Source organism: Choloepus didactylus, chromosome 12 (genome assembly GCF_015220235.1).
Source record: "Choloepus didactylus isolate mChoDid1 chromosome 12, mChoDid1.pri, whole genome shotgun sequence".
Lineage (NCBI taxonomy): Eukaryota > Metazoa > Chordata > Mammalia > Pilosa > Megalonychidae > Choloepus > Choloepus didactylus.
The window spans coordinates 91,291,040-91,308,529 of record NC_051318.1 but is presented as its reverse complement, the minus strand read 5'-3'; the positions used below and the strand labels follow the sequence as shown (position 1 = coordinate 91,308,529).

The window sequence follows — 17,490 nt, the reverse complement described above, 5'->3', positions numbered from 1 at the left end:
ATACGCTAAGAAAGCTTGAAGTTTTTCCGGCGCCGACCAATGACGTCTGGGCCTGTGGTTGGCTGCGTCGGGTAATTCTCGCTAACGGAAATGACGTCTAAAGCTTGTTCCACATTCACAGGCAAGGTTCTCGACCTGACAGGCCGCATGGCTGAGCCGGCCAGTGGTTTCGTGGTTCCTCCCGGGCGGTTTCCACCCCCCGAGGTGAACCCCGCGTTGGGGTCGCTGAACGACACTGCAACGCGGCGGGAGAAGTGGATGCTCTGGGCAGTGTTGCCGCCGCCACCCCCGCCTTCGTCGTCGCCTTCCAAGGTCGGGTCAGAGCCTTCCTCGGACACGCATCCCCACCTCGCGGCCCAGCCTCTCTCCGGGGTGCCGCCCCCCTTCGACACCCAGCTTCTTCCCGGGGCGCAGCCCCCTTTCGACGCCCAGTCCCCCGTTGATTCTCAGCCTCGACTCAACTTCCAGCCTTCCTGGAATTCCCAGGCTTCGACATCATGGTACTGGAGACAGTCTCCTGAAACATTTCCTCAGCTTCAGAAGACCCACAATCCTCACGGTAGGCAGTTTTTCCTCATAATATCACCCCTTTACCTATCACCGTTCCCTCTCCTTCCCTTCCATTTCTCCTTTTATGCACTTTCTGCATTTCTGATTTTGTCTTGAACTCTTGGAATCTGGTCATTAATGTCCTACAATATGTCCAACTGGAATGTTTTCACCTCCTGTTCGTTCGTTTTAGCAGTTATTTATTGAGTTCCAAGTATATACCAGGAACTGGGACTACAGCAACCAACAAAACATGGAGAAATCCTTTTCTTTAACATCGTAGTGTGGACAGACAATAAACAAAATATTTAGATTGTGTATTTGAAGGTAATGAATGTAATGTATATATAGAAAGCAGAATGATAGGTAGTGCAGTTTTAAATACAGTGGTCAGGGAAGGTTTCATAAGGAAGGTGACATTTGAGCAAACACTTCAGGGAGTTGAGGGATCAGAGTTACGGATATATTGGGGGGAAAGGGATATATGTAGAGGGAACTGCACGTGCAAAGTTCTTGAGGCAGGAGCTGTGGAACAATGGAGTCTATTGTGGCTAGAGAGGACTGGGCCTGGAGTAGAGTAGTAGAAGATGTGACTTGTCGACCATTAATGGAACTTTGGCCTTGACTTTTACAATGAGTAGCCATTGACCAGTGTTATTCAGGGGAGAGACATGATATGATTGAAGTTTTAAAAGGATTAATCTGGCTGCTGTGATGGGATTTGAAAGGGCGGTCAGTTAGGAGGCCATTGCAATTATCCTAGGGAAAGATTTGGGGAACTTGGATTAGGTTGGAGTTGGATGATTGGAGGTAGATGGATTCTAGATATATTTTGAAGATAAGACCAGCATGATTGCTGAAGAATTGGATGAGATGAAGATGACTTAAGGTTTTTGACAAACTACTGGAAAGAAGATGTACTTAACAAGGTTTTGTTTTCCTTGTGTTAGAGTGATGCTGGCAAGGCTGTATCAGAGATTTTGCTGTTTAAATTTATAATATTCAAAATAACTGCAAGGAATTTTCATTAGTTTATTGTCCATTCCTTTGCCCAGACAGCTAAAACATCTATGGACCTGTAATCTTACCAGTATTTATTCATTTGAAAATACTCATTGGTAGATTAGTCTTAATCTTTATTATGAATTATTTTGACTTTCAACTACTATTCTTAGAATGGCTAATATAGCAGCGTTTTTACTCAGGTAACATGCTATAGCAAATAAAACTTTAAATAATTGTGTATTTGCAAATACTGATCTCTTTTTGTTTTTTAGCTAAATGTTCTTATTATCCAAGAAAATATGATGCAGATTTCACTGATTTCAACTTCCCTCCCAATGGAAAACAGAAAAAAAAGGTATTTGGGGGATGTCCTTGAATGTCCCTGTGTCACTTTTTCATATCTTGCATTTCTGTTGTAACTGTCTCAGTGTTTTGTGTCCCTTATTGACTCTGTATCTTTGAGAATCTTATCTAGAAGGAAAAGCTTCAAACAAAATCTTTTTGAGAAATAAATGGAAAAATTGTACAAAAAAGGACTAACAGAAAGAATTGTATTCATTTCAATATAGAATCAAGAGTAAAAATAACTGTAAATTATTTTAGTACAAATTTTATTAAACCTGATACAGTATAAAATAATATTACTAGCAGAAGAGGGGGAATTTAGGAAGTATTTAGAAGTGCAAATGTTTTTCTTTTATAAATTGAAAACATGGTATTAAGAACAAATTATGACACAAACTTTTTGTTTTTCACGTTTTTTTTTCTTTTTAACAAAGGATCTTTTAGAAATCCATATTTCTCTGCTAGAAAAACGATTCCTTAAGTTTCTTTTTCCTGTATTAAATTTAAAGTCAATGTTTTGAATTTAAAATGGTTTATATATAATCATCATCTCTGTTTAATATCTGAAATGATTGAGAGTGGCAGGATTTTTTGTGTGTCATTTTTGTTATCTTATTTGTTGTTTACCTAATTCATTGTAAAGCTTCAGTGTTTTTCAGTGGTGGATATTTATTGTTTTTAATGAGGAAAAAGAAAATCAACTCTTGGTTATATTTTAGAAACCAAATCTTAAAATAGGCTTTTCTGATAGGGCTTGCAAATCTGGTTTTTAAATTTTAAGGTGAATAAATAATGCCGTTTGTTTAGAATATGTTGAGCACTGTCTACAACATGAAATTAGTAGCCTTCATTTTGGCATGAAAACCATGTAATTAACATTAACAAAATGTTCTGCGAGTGCACTGTATTTGTCCACGTAATTCTGACATTCAACATTTATACACCATTTCCTATATAGGCTGTCTTTGTAATAAACATTTTTGCTTTATGTTCGAGCGTAAAGTAACTAACTTTACCTAAATGGTCCATTTTTCCCCTTTCTTTTTTTTTTTAAAATTACACAGTTATTTTTCCTAAGAGTCAAAGTGCAGTTTACCCTGAATATTTATTTTTAGAGCATTTTGACATATACTGTACTAAGTCTTCATTAGATTACTCACATTTAAAATTTTTCATGTCTGACTTTTCCGTAATAGATTTGCTAAAAAGAAAAGAAAAAGAAACATTAGAAATATGTTCAGAAGTTTTCCCACATATGAGGATGAAAAGTCAAAATATGTTTTAATAGAAAGACAATTATATTTTTGTTATTGATTAAAGATTTTCACTAAAAGCCTAATGCCTCTTCATTTTTGTTTGCAGAAAAGAAAGGAACCAGTTTTCCACTATTTTTGTGATACCTGTGATCGTGGCTTTAAAAATCAAGAAAAGTATGATAAACACATGTCTGAACATACAAAAGTAGGTTTTCTTTTTTTTTTCTTGGTTGTGCTGAAATTCATTTAGTAGAATTGCCGTCTGGTTGTATGTTTGGTAGAAATTCTGAGCCTTTTTTCCTTAAAAGTTTATGGTTTTCATAGAAATGTTTGATGACTTGACAAATTTGGACAGTGACCCTGGGATTTGCAGTTTGTGGATGGGTGGTCTTCTGCTTCAGGAAGAAGTGAAACAGTGGTAAAGAGCAAGGGCGGTCTGGCAGCTGTTTTTGCATGTGTGTGCCTCCACTTCTTTGCAAGAGGGCTTGGTCTCCCCTCCAGTTGCCCTGGCACCTCTGTAAGTTCTTTTCCCTTTAAGGCTGCCCTTGACCATTTAACCAGATATCAGTGTCTATTTTCCCTTGGCCTGTCACCCTCTAAGTATGGTTCCAACCTTATTAAGTACTTTTTAAAAAAAAATTGAAGCAGAATGTTTGATAAGTAAAAAAAATTAAAAGCCTTGGTTTGGAGAGTTTTTCTTTCAGCTTATAGAAAAACCTTTTGACTTTAGGAATGAAGGACATTTTATAGCATTGCTGGTGTCATGCTTTCAGTCAAATGGAGAAATAAATGATATGTATTACTGTACTATATACTTTGAGAAAGTCCTTCCTTTTTAAATGCAACTCTATTTTGGAGTGATCTTTGTTTTGGTATTTACATAAATATGCGGTGATGACACCACACAGATGGAGTAACTGTGTAAATATGGCCAAAATACATCTGTGCGTGAAGTAGGAGGGTAAATTTAATGTGAAGAATTTTGAATAGTCTTTTTAAAAAAAAAAACTCTTTTAGTGTCCTGAAGCAGATTGCTCTTTTAGTGCACATGAGAAGATTGTCCAGTTTCACTGGAGAAATGTAAGTTCTTGTTTTTGTGTCTTTCTTTACCCTATGTCTTTTTGGTACATGTTCTTTTTATTCCATTCATCTATTAATTTTTCAGCTCTTCATTTACATAGCCTAATAATAAGTAACATTTGTGGAGTCCTTTTCACTTTTTAAGGCACTTTTACGTCTCTTCACAAATAGCTATGTGGAATATATAAATATTGGTTCCATTTAACAAATTAAAAAAAAATTTGCCTAAGGTCTCAGAATTGATTCTTCAGTTTGGCTTTCTTGACACCAAACCATGTGCTTATTTTACAACACCATGCTGTGGGAAATAGTTATGTGTACTCACTATTTCTTTGGCTGCCTCAGTTTTGGTTGATAGGTCATTCATTTGGATATTTAATATCAGTTGAGAAAATGAGTGATGTATCTACTTTGTAGCCAAAATTATTTTACTCCTTTTTTTCCCATCAAGTAGCCCTAATCTATATGAGAAAATTGTTCTTTAAAGGAAAAGTCGTAGTAAGAATTTGTAAAATTGCTAACTTTTGTTTTAAAATTGTCTGTTACTGAATGTCATATTGGGTACAAAGTCTCTGTTATGTCCCGTAGTACTTGAGATTTAGTCACAAGACTAGTTTATGTATCCTGATGTTCAGCAGACTTTTTTCCCCTAGACACATGCTCCTGGTATGAAGAAGATTAAAGTTGATACTCCAGAGGAGATTGCAAGATGGAGGGAAGAAAGAAGAAAGTGAGTAAAGTTAAGAACTAGTGAAATAACTTTCTTTTACTGTTACAAGTCTCAGTGTTTCAAAATAATGTAGTTTTTTTTTTTTTTTAATATTAAACTTTTATTTTGAAATACTTTCAAACTTATGGGACAGTTTAAAAAATAGCACCACCACCCCCATAGAAAACTCCAGCAGGCCCCTCTGCCCCCAGATACCCAGACCCACCACTTTTAACATTTTGCTGTATTTTATTGTATCATTCTATCCATCAGTCTGTCTATCCATCTAGTTATCCATCTATCTTTCTGTCTGCCTGTTTATCAGTCCATTTCCTGAACACTTGTGTGTAAGTTGTATACATCATTCTCCCTGAATACTTAGTACTGCCATGTACATTTGTGAAGAACAAGAATATTCACTTACATGTCTTCCTTAAGTGCAGTTACCAAGTTCAAGAAATTTACATTGACATTAGGTTTACAGTCTCTATTCCAATTTTTTCATATGCCCCAGTAATGTCCCTTTGAGCCTTTTCTCCTCCCGTGTTGGATGTCATCCAGATCATGTATTGCATTTAGTTGTCCTTGTCTCTTTAGTTGCACTTTCTTTTTCGTTGTTATTGTGGGAACATATAATACAACCTAAACTTTCCTATCTCATCCACTCCGAGCCTACCATTCAGTGGGATTAATCACATTGACAGTGTTGCAGTACCCTCACCACTTTTCATTACTAAAACTTTCCCATCTCCCTAAACAGAAATCCTATACCTGTTTTGCATTAACTCACTACTCCATTTGGCCCCTGCCACTGGCAACCTGGACTCTAATTTCTCTCTGAGTTTGCATGTTCTCTAATATTTTCTTTGTAGTTACCATGGAGCTTAAATTTAACATCCTAAATCTATAATAATCTCATTTACTTTGATGCCAACTTAACTTCAATAGTATACACAATACACAAATTATGTTCCTATACCTTTCCATTCCCCAACTTTTAAGTTCTCATCGCAAATTACACTTTCACATATTATGAGTCCAAAACCACTGATTTCTGATTACATTTTATGCTTTTACCTTTTAGATCCTATAGAAAGTAAAAAGTAGAGTTATGAATGAAAAATACAATAGTACTGGCATTTAGATTATAAATGTCATTATAATTTATATTGTAAATGTGGTTACCCTTATAGAAGATCTTTATTTCTTCATTTGTCTTTGATATATTGTTTATTGTCCTTTCCTTTCAATCTGTAGAACTCTCTTTAGCATCTTGTGTAGGGCCAGCCTAGTGCTAATGGACTTCCTCAGCTTTAATCTGGGAATGTATTATTTTCTCCCTCATTTTTGAAAGATGGTTTTTGTGGATATAGAGTTCTTGGTTGGAAATTTTTTGTTTTCAGCACTTTAAATATATCCTCCTGCTGCCTTCTGGTTTTCATGGTTTCCAATGAGGAATCGAAACTGAATCTCATTGAGGCCCCCTTTTCGATGACATGTTGCCCCTTTCTTTGGCTTTCCCAGTTCTCTCTTTTTGTCAATCGACAGTAGGATGGATTTATGGCAAGGTGTGGATTTATTTGGATTTATCCTGTTTGGAGTTTGTTAGGTATTTTGGATGTGATATTCATGTCTTTTGTTAAATATGGGAAGTTTTCAGTTATTAATTCTTTGACTATTTTCTCAACCCCTTTCTGTCTTCTCCTTCTGAGATCCCCACAATGCATTTGTTGGTGTGCTTCATGGCGTCCCACAGGTTGCTGAGGCTTTGTTCCCTTTTCTTTAGTCTTTCTTCCTCTCTTTCTCAGACTGGATGATATCAATTGCCTGATCTTCAAGTTCACTGATTCTTTTTTCTGCCAGCTCCAATCTGCTGTTTAATCCTCTAGGGAATTTTTAATTTCTTATTGTGGGCTTCAGTGATGTTTGGTTCCTTTTCCTAATTTCTTTCTCTCTATTGAGATTTCTTTGTGTTCATCTGTCATTTTCCTGATTTCTTGGAGTTTTTTGGTCCATATTTTTCTTCAGCGTTTTGACCATCATTAAATCTTTGTCTGGTATGTCTCAAGTCTGGTCCTCAAGGATGGTTTCATTCTTCTTCTTCTTTTTTTTTTAAGCAGTTTTGCTGAGGTATAGTCACATACCATTTAATCCATCCAAAGTGTACCATCACCGGCTTTTAGTATATTCACAGAGTTGTGCATTCATCCCCATGATTAATTATTAGAACGTTTTCATTACTCCAAAAAAAATACTCCTTAGCAATCACTCCTCGATCCCTCTATCCTTCCGCATCCCTACATAACTACTATTCTATTTCTGTCTCTATAGATTTATTTATATTTACATTTTATATAAATGGGAGCATACAATATGTAGTACGTTGTGTCTGGTTTTTTTCACTTAGCATAATATTTTTTTAAATTATTTTTTAATTAGAGAAGTTGTAGGTTTACAAAAAAGTCAAGTAAAAAACACAGTATTCCCATATACTCCCTCTTGTTTACACTTCACATTAGTGTGGTTCCTTTGTTACAATTGATGAAAGAATATTAAAATTGTACTATTAACTGTAGTCCATAGTTTACATTAGGTGTGTTTTTTCCTATATACCACCCTTTTATTAACACTTTGTATTAGTGTCGTACATTTGTTATAATTCATGAAAGAACCTTCTTAAACTTGTACTAGTAACCCCAGTCCATCATCAACAACAGGGGTCACTGTGTTACATAGTCCCATGTTTTATCTTCCAGCTTTCATTCTAGTAACATATATGACCCAAAATTTTCCCTTTCATCCACATTCACAAACATAATTCAGTGGTGTTAATTGCACTTCCAGTAATGTGCTACCATCACCACCATCCATTTCCAAACATTTGCAATCAACCTAAATAGAAACTCTGTACAAATTAAGCCTCAGCTCCCCATTCTCTATCCCAATCTATATCCTGGTAACCTATATTCTAGATCCTAATTCTATGAGTTTACTTATTATAATCAACCTAAATAGAAACTCTGTACAAATTAAGCCTCAGCTCCCCATTCTCTATCCCAATCTATATCCTGGTAACCTATATTCTAGATTCTAACTCTATGAGTTTGCTTATTATAATTAGTTCATATCAGTGAGACCATACAATATTTGTCATTTTGTACCTGGTTTATTTCACTCAGCATAATGTTCTTGAGGTTGATCCATGTTGTCACATGCATCAGGACTTCATTCCTTTTTACAGCTGAATAATATTCAGAATATATATACCAAATTTTGTGTATCTGTTCATCAGTTGATGAACATTTGGGTTTTTCCATCTTTTGGCAATTATGAATAATGCTGTGATGAATATCAGTGTGAAAATGTCTGTTGATGTCCCTGCTTTCAGTTCTTCTGAGTATATACCTAGTAGCCAGATTGCTGGATCATATGGCAAATCTATACTTGGCTTCCTGAGGAACTGCCAAACTGTCTTCCACAACAGCTATACCATTTTACATTCCCACCAACAATGTATAAGGGTACCCATTTCTCCACGTCCTCTCCAACACTCGTAGTTTTCTGTTTTTTTGAATAGTGACTATTCTAGTAGGTGTGAAATGATATCTCATGGTTTTGATTTGCATTTACCTGATAGCTTGTGGTGTTGAGCATCTTTTTATGTGCTTTTTAGTCATCTGTATTTCTTCTTTGGACAAATGTCTGTTCAAATCTTTTGCCCATTTTTAAATTGGGTTGTCTTTTTGTTGAGTTGTAGGATTTCTTTACATATTGTGGATATTAAACTCCTGCAGATATGTGGTTGCTAAATATTTTCTCACATGGAGTAGGCTGTCTTTTCACCTTTTTGACAAAAGTATTCAATTTTAAGGAGGTCCCATTTATCTGTTTTTTCTTTTGTTGCTTATGCTTTGGGTGTAGAGTTTATGAAACCACCACCTACCACAAAATCTTGGAGATGCTTCCCTACATTTTATTCTAGGAATTTTATGGCCTTGGCTCTTATATTTAGGTCTTTGATCTATTTTGAGTTCATTTTTGTGTGAGATGTGAGATAGAGTCGTCTTTGATTCTTTTGTATATGGCTATTTGTTGAGGAGACTGTTTTCTCCCTTTTAAGTGGATGTGGCAGCCTTGTCAAAAATCATGTGACCATAGATGTGAGGGTCTTGGACTCTCAATTCAATTCCATTGATTGATATATCCACCTTTATGCCATTACCATGCTGTTTTGACCTCTCTAGCTTTATAATATGCTTTAAAGTCAAGAAGTGTGAATCCTCCAACTTTGTTCTTCTTTTTCAAGATGTTTTTGGCTATTTGGGGCCCCTTACCCTTCCAAATAAATTTAATAATTGGCTTTAGCATTTCTGTGAAGTAGGCTGTTGGCATTTTGATTGGGATTGCCTTGAGTCTGTAAATCAGTTTGAGTAGTATTGCCATCATAACAATACTTAGTCTTCTAATCCATGAATGCGGAGTGGTCTTCCATTTATTTAGGTCTTGTTTGATTTCTTTTAGCAATGTTTTGTAGTTTTCTGTGCCTTTACATCCTTGGTCAAATTTACTTCTAGATATTTGATTCTTTTATTTGCTGTTGTAAATGGAATTTTTTCTTGATTTCCTCCTTAGCTTGCCAAATACTAATGTATAGAAACACTACTGATTTTTTTTTGCATGTTGAACTTGTATCCTGCAATTTTGCTGAACTCATTTATTAGCTCTAGTAGCTTTGTTGTAGATTTTTTGGGACTTTCTAGATAGAGGCTCACGTCATCTGCAAATAGGGAAGGTTTTACTTCTTCCTTTCTGATTTGGATGCCTTTTATTTATTTATTTTTTGCCTTACTGCTGTAGTTAGAACTTCTGGCACAATGTTGAATAACAGCAGTGACAGTGGACATCCTTCTCTTGTTCATGATCTTAGAGGGAAAGTTTCCAGTCTTTCAGCATTAAGTATGTGTTAGCTGTGGGTTTTTCATATATGCCCTTTATCATGTTGAGGAAATTGCCTTCTATTCTATTCTGGCTGGGTGCACTGGTGCTTGAGTCAGTTAGGATTATGCTCGAGGATATGTGACAGCCACCACACTACCATGGCTGAGCACAAACAGGTCTGGTTTTCCCATATCAAAAAAAGTCCAGAGTTGCCATTGCTGCTGGACAGTGCCTTCAGGTATAAGCTCTTTCACATTGCTCTGTAGTAGGTGTTTTTTATCTTCTTACCTGCCAGATGACTCCTGCATATCAGGTGTTCAGCCCACATTCTAGGTAGGAGGAGAGGAAAAGACCAAAGGTACAGGTAGCTGAATTTGTCCTTTTGCATTGGAAAAGCAATAGCTTTATTTTTAGCCCCCAATTAGGAGACTTTGATGTAGCTCTCCTTGGCCAGAAGGGGATCACATGCTGCCACCTTTAACTACAGAGGAGTCTGCAGAGTCTCATCAAACAAAGCTTTTAAGGAAGAATGAGAGAAAGGGTGGATAGCAGTGTGTGTCTCAGTACTTTGTGGCAATCTTGGAAGCTTGTCAAATTTCAGAACTATTAGTGCTATTAGGAAGCAGCTCTATTGTTTTGAATAAAAAGTTGACTTCAGCTTGTTTGACTCTTTTCATGTAGATAGGTGGGCCTGAAGGCATAGGCTCTAATGTTGGCTTCTAGAATACAGACTAAAGGTATGGCTGTGATAGTGGATGGAAACACCTTGGGAAAGGAATGAGCAGAATCTATGGAGTGAATAAATGAGGGTTCAGATTTGTGGTATTTAAAAATGCTTAAAGGTAATGAGGCAATTAAGTGAGGGTTACAATTTTGGATGAGGTTTATTTGTGCCTGTGGTGTTGCCTTGTTAATAAGTGTTCTGAGATTATTTTTTGGCACTTGCTGAATTCATCTGCATTTCTTCCATATCTTATTTCTCTGGCTCTTCCACTTTACATATTCCTAAGTGTTCATACATTATTTCTATATTTATACTTCATTAATAAAAAATATGGGGATCATTATTCTTCTTTTAGTACATCTGATGGATTTCTTAAAAATAAACTAATATCCTCCCTAACAGCAATGTTCTTAAAACCTATTATGAAAATATATTTACTTTCTAAATTTGTCATTTCAATTTTTAAAAAAATGTCATTTGAACTCCTAAAAAAGAATGAATTCCACATTGATATGGCAGAATAGTTCTTCTTTCTTTTTTTTTTTTTTTTCTTTCTGGTGAGAGCTACATTCTTTCTGAGAAAGCCACTGTATTCTTTGACATGCAAGAAAGATAAAGTCTATGTAATTGCTGTGTTAGAAAAGTTTATAAAGAGTTTCATACAGTAAGTATTTTAGAGCTGAAAGAAACTCCAAAGGTTTTCTTGGGGTGTTGCTCCTGTACCTTTAAAGAAAGCACATCATTGTCTTTATTGCTTCATCTTTATTTTTCTCAGATGAGCCAAATTCAGAGGTGATCACTGTGCTTGGATTAAAAACTTAAAGGCTTATCACTAATAACCTGTAAGTAGATTGTCAGGTGCTCTTTTAATTCCTAGCCAATAACTTTTCTTCTCTGAATTGATTTCTAAAAGTGATTCTGTCTTAATACCTGCTTAACGCAGTATGATTTGGCATTAGGGAAAAGGAGTGGTAGAGGTTTGTTCCTCAAACCTTGATTTTAGGAGCAGTGACACCTACTTCACAGCAGATCAGCAGTCCACTAGGTGGAGTAGTTTTGTGATTTTATTCTAATAGTTACTGTGACTCTAAGGAAATCCTCTTTCATTATGTCTCCATTTCATTCAAGATTCCACCAGAAGGGGTCTGGTCCTAAAGAATGCTTCGTCTTTTTAAAGGCCAGAAGGGCTTTGAAATAAAGTTATAGAACTACAGCTTTTTTCCAAACAGATGTGGTTCAGTGAGAGCAAAGAGGGATTGTGCTTTTATAGAAAATAGGCTCAGGGGAAAGTCAGTAAATGGGTAGTGGCTTGAGGATAAGACAAGGGCTGGAGACAGTCATATTACTGGAATGGTGTGTGCTGGGGTTTGCTCATTCATTGGCCTAGTGCTTAAGGTTTCACTGGCAGTTTAAGGCATAGGAAGTAAGAAATGAAAGAGAGAGAAGTGAGCGAGAGAAAGAAAAAGAGCATATGGTTTCAGGGCCAGTTCCTATAGGAGTATTGTTGAAAGATGAAAGTATGAGGAGAAAAGTGATTTTTGAAGATAAAAGTAACAGAGAAAGCAACTGAAAATGTCTCTTATCAGTGTTATAACTTCCTAACACCTATTCCATTCTCTCTAACAGGAGATGTTAGCCTAAAGTTTTATCTGTACGTAACTGCATTGTTTTTTCAATGGTCTTCTTTGAGTTTGTTTCAAGTGTACTTGAGGAATCTGAACCTGAACTGTATCCTTTGTCAAAGGATGCAGTTTACTTTTTCTTATTCTTGTATTTTAGGCTTCTTCAAGGATAGGGTTAAAGGCACTAATTGTTTTATTTTGGTGGAAGGGGCTTCCTGTTTGTATGTATGTGAATTGGGTCTTGTTTCTCTGGTTTCCCTTTTTTGGGATAATTTGCTCTCTAGTACTCTCATTTTCCCTAGTTTTTGGTCTCTGTTCTTTATAAATAAGAACAGTATAAAATTTTGAAGAGGATCTTATTAGTTTTAGCACTAAATAGCTTTAGAAGGAATATTGAAAGATCTCTGACCTTTAGGAAAGTGATACTTCAATCTGCCAGAAAGGGAAAGTTAGCTATTATAAAAAGCTTCCTCTGAAGGAGTTTTCACAACATCCTTGCTGCCTCATTTAGGGAATTCTTATATCTCACCTAAAACCCTCCTGCTGTAAGAAACGTTGACATTTTTACCACTGAAAAGCACTTTCTTAGCATCTGCTTGTAGGTAGTACTCTGTAGTACCAACGGTTTTTATCCTTCATCATATGTCCCAACATTTTGAGGGTCTGCAGTATTTAGAACAAATATGTTGATGAAACACAAGTTGTAAGAATAATTGAATTTGGAAGTTGCAGAGGGCTTTGAGTAGCTGTGAGTTATGTGCCTGAACACTGTGGGGCCTGTGAAAGGCATCACCTCTTCTCCCATCGTTTCCCCTTCTGCATATTCTGTCTTCGGTTTGAGAACAGCTGGCTAGCATTCTCTCTGTAAGAATGTTTTATTGTCATGTCTCATCCTCTTTTACAGGCTGCACATAATTCCAGTTCCTTTAACCTATCGTCAGAGGCTTTTCCATCCTGTCAATCATCTTTGTATCTCTCCTGAATCTCTTCCTGTTTTATTTTTCCTCAACATTTCGTTTTAGTTTAGAAGTACAAAACTGGATGCCTTATCCTGAGAGTATCTGACCGCTTTTGAGTATAGTGAGAAGACGACTCCACACTCATACAAGTTGCCAGAGTCCATTTCATATAGCTTTAGATTGTGTTTGCTTTTCCAAGGTATAGTCATACGTTGTGACTGGCTGTTAGATTTTTATCTTCTGTGACCTTAATCTTTTCCTCTTATGTTTATTTATAGTGTGTACATTCATCGTCTTTTATTTGTGGAGTTTATTTTTCTTAGCTGGGTATATTTCTTTGCACTGTACTCATTGAGATTCATTGCCCTTTGTATGGATCAGTTCACCACTTATTCAATGTCACTTCCATTCCATGAACCAGTAGGCTTCATATTATCTGTGCCATTCAAGGCAGTGATGCAAATATTAAAAAAAAAAATGTAGGGTAGTGTTCCAGAAACATTGGTAGAGCATAGTTCGTTGATGTTTCTCTGAATTTACTCTGATGAGTTTCCAGGCTGAGTGGGTCAGTCTTACCTCTTTCTGTATTTATTTCTTTTTCGTTTGTTAAAAAGTAGTTGTAGGTTTACAGAAGAATCAAGTAGAAAGTGCAGAATCCCCATATACCACCCCACCCCCATGGTTTTCCCTATTGTTAGCATTTTGTGTTAGTATGGTATTTTTGTAACAATTGGTGAAACAATATTATTATAATTATGCTGTTAACTTTTGCCCACTGTTTACATTAGGGTTCACTCTTCATGTTGTATAGTTCTGTGGGTTGCGTGTGTATGTATGGTAACTTATATACAACCTAAAATTTCCCTTTTTGTCCCTTTTCAGATATGCAAGTCCTTGGTATTAATCACATTCACAAAGTTATGCCATCGCTATCATCCCTTGCCAAAACTTTTCCATCACCCCAAATAGAAACTCTGTTCCAAATTAAACATTAACTCCCCGTTCACCTCCCCCACCCTGCCCCTGATAGTTTATATTCTACTTTGACTTTATGAACTTGCATATACTGCTTATTTCATGTAAGTTAGATTATATACCATTTGTCCTTTGGTGTCTGGCTTATTTCACTTGACATGGGTCTTTGAGGTCCATCCATGTTGTAGCATGCATCAGAACTTCATTCCTTTTTACAGCTGAATAATATTCCATATATATGCATACTCCGTATATGCACACACACCGTATTTTGTCTATCCATTCATCTGCTGATGGACACTTGGATTGCTTCTGCCCTTTGGCAATTGTGAATAGTGTAGCTATGAACATTGCTGTGCAAATATCTGTTTGAGTTCAAAATGTCTGTTTGAGTTGTTTTCATTTCTTTTGGTTATATACCTAGAAGTGGGATTGCCGGGGCATATGTTAATTCTATACATATTTAACTTTCTGAGGAATTGGCAAACTGTTTCCACAATGGCTAAACCATTTTACATTCCTACCAACAAAGAACAAGGGTTCCTATTTCTCTGTATCCTCTCTAACACTATTTTCCCTTTTTAAAAAGTAGCCATTCTAATGGGTATGAGATAGTGTCTCATTTGTGGTTTTGGTTTGTATTTCCTTGATGGGTAATGTCTTGAGCATCTTTTCATGTATTTATTGGCCATTTGTATATCTTCTTTGGAGAAATGTCTATTCAAGTTTCCTTGACATTTTTAAATTGGGTTGTTTGTCTTTTAGTTATTGAGTTCTTTTAATATTCTGGATATTAAAACCTAATTGGCTGTGTGGTTTCCAAGTATTTCCTCCCATTCAGTAGGTTGTCTTTTTACATTCCCAATAATGTCCTTTGATGTACAGAAGTTTTTAATTTTGATTGTCCTATTTTTCTTTTTTTTCTTTTGTTGCTCATGCTTTTGGTGTAAATGGTTTCTTAAGAAACCATTGCTTAGCATGAGATACTGAAGATGCTTCCCTACATTTTCTGTTAGGAGTTTTTTTTATATTTTTGGTTGTTATGTTTAGATCTTTGATCCATTTTGAGTTAATTTTTGTATATAGTATGAGGTAGGCTTCATTCTTTCGCATATGGATATCCAGGTTTCCCAGCACTATTTGAAGAGATTATTCTTTCCCAATTGAGTGGGCTTGCACCCTTGTCAAAAATGAGTTGGCCATAGATGTAAAGGTTTATTTCTGAACTCTTAATTTAATTCTGTTGCTTTACATGTCTATTCTTGTGCCTGTGCCATGATGTTTTGATTATTGTAGCTTTGTTATGTAAGTTTTAAAACCAAGAAGTACAAGTTCTCCAACTTTCTTCTTTTTCAGGATGGTTTTGGCTACTCAGGGCCACTTACCCTTCCATATGAATTTTTTTTTAACACAATTTTATTCACATACCATACAATCCATCCAAAGTGTACACTCAGTAACTCTCAGTATAGTCACAGAGCTGTTCGTACATCACTGTAATCAATTTTAGAACATTTTCATATGAATTTGATGATTGGTTTTTCCGTTTCCACAAAGAAGTCTGTTGGAATTTTTATTGAATTGTGTTGAATCTGTATACTGCTTTGGAGAGAATTGACATCTTAACAATATTTAGTCTTTTAACCCATGAACACGGAATGTCCTTCCATTTATTTAGGTCTTTAATTTCTTTCAGCAATATTTTGTAGTTTCCCAGGTACTTTTTCCTTTCTAATTTGAATGGCTTTTACTTGTTTTTCTTGCCTAGTTGATCTGGCTAGAACTTGCAGTACAATGTTGAATAGCAGTGGTGAAAGTAGGCTTGTTCCTGATCTTAGAGGGAAAGCTTTCAGTCTTTCACCGTTGAGTATGATGTTAGCTGTAGGTTTTGAATATATATGCCTCTTATCAGGAGAAGGATGGTACATTCTATTCCTAGTTTTTTGAGTGTTTTTTCAGGAAGTGGTGTTGAATTTTGTCAGATGCCTTTTTCTGCATCAACTGAGATCATCATATAGTTTTTTTTCCTTCTTTCTAATGTAATGTATTACATTTATTGATTTTTTTTTATGTTGAATCACCCTTATGTGGCTGGGATAAATCCCACTCAATCATGGTATGTAATTTTTTTTTTTTTGATCTTCATTTTATTGAGATATATTCACATACCACGCGGTCATACAAAACAAATCGTACATTCGATTGTTCACAGTACCATTACATAGTTGTACATTCATCACCTAAATCAATCCCTGACACCTTCATTAGCACACACACACAAATAACAAGAATAATATTTAAAGTGAAAAAGAGCAATTGAAGTAAAAAAAAACACTGGGTACCTTTGTCTGTTTGTTTGTTTGTTTCCTTCCCCTATTTTTCTACTCATCCATCCATAAACTAGACAAAGGGGAGTGTGGTCCTTATGGCTTTCCCAATCCCATTGTCACCCCTCATAAGCTACATTTTTATACAATTGTCTTCCAGATTCATGGGTTCTGGGTTGTAGTTTGATAGTTTCAGGTATCCACCACCAGCTACCCCAATTCTTTAGAACCTAAAAAGGGTTGTCTGAAGTGTGCGTGAGAGTGCCCACCAGAGTGACCTCTCGGCTCCTTTTGGAATCTCTCTGCCACTGAAGCTTATTTCATTTCCTTTCACATCCCCCTTTTGGTCAAGAAGATGTTCTCTGTCCCACGATGCCAGGTCTACATTCCTCCCCGGGAGTCATATTCCACGTTGCCAGGGAGACTCACTCCCCTGGGTGTCTGATCCCACGTAGCGGGGAGGGCAGTGATGTCACCTTTCAAGTTGGCTTAGCTAGAGAGAGAGGGCCACATCTGAGCAACAAAGAGGCATTCGGGAGGAGGCTCTTAGGCACAATTATAGGGAGGCCTAGCCTCTCCTTTGCAGCAACCGTCTTCCCAAGGGTAAAACCTATGGTAGAGGGCTCAACCCATCAAACCACCAGTCCCCTATGTCTGTGGTCATGTTAGCAACCATCAAGGTGGGGTAGGCCAATACCCCTGCATTCTCCACAGGCTCCTCAAGGGGGCACTACATATTTTTTTCCTTGTTTTTCTTTTTTTTTAACTTTCCTTTCTTTTTTAAATCAACGGTATGAAACAAAAATTAAAAAAAAAAAACATACAATAAAAGAACATTTCAAGGAGACCATAACAAGGGAGTAAGAAAAAGACAACTAACCTAAGATAACTGCTTTACTTCCAACCTGTTCCTACTTTACCCCAAGGAAGTTACCTAATATAGCAACATTTCTGTGAACTTGTTCCTACTATATCCATCAGTTGATAAATCCCACTCAATC

The 17,490-nt window shown here is 36.3% G+C and overlaps 1 protein-coding gene across 2 annotated transcripts in view; it reads left to right on the top strand.

Annotated features, from left to right (window-relative positions):
* Positions 1 to 130: 130 nt before the first annotated feature.
* NUFIP1 (nuclear FMR1 interacting protein 1) overlaps positions 131 to 17,490 on the top strand; it is a 43,949-nt gene continuing 26,589 nt past the window's right edge. The window contains exons 1-5 of one of the 2 annotated variants that reach the window (XM_037800393.1): positions 131 to 559; positions 1,827 to 1,909; positions 3,262 to 3,360; positions 4,173 to 4,235; positions 4,889 to 4,965. In XM_037800393.1, the coding sequence (XP_037656321.1) occupies positions 148 to 559; positions 1,827 to 1,909; positions 3,262 to 3,360; positions 4,173 to 4,235; positions 4,889 to 4,965 (734 nt within the window). In that variant the 5' untranslated portion in view covers positions 131 to 147. The remainder of the gene's footprint in view (positions 560 to 1,826; positions 1,910 to 3,261; positions 3,361 to 4,172; positions 4,236 to 4,888; positions 4,966 to 17,490) is intronic. The other variant, XM_037800395.1, reaches the window with a different exon arrangement.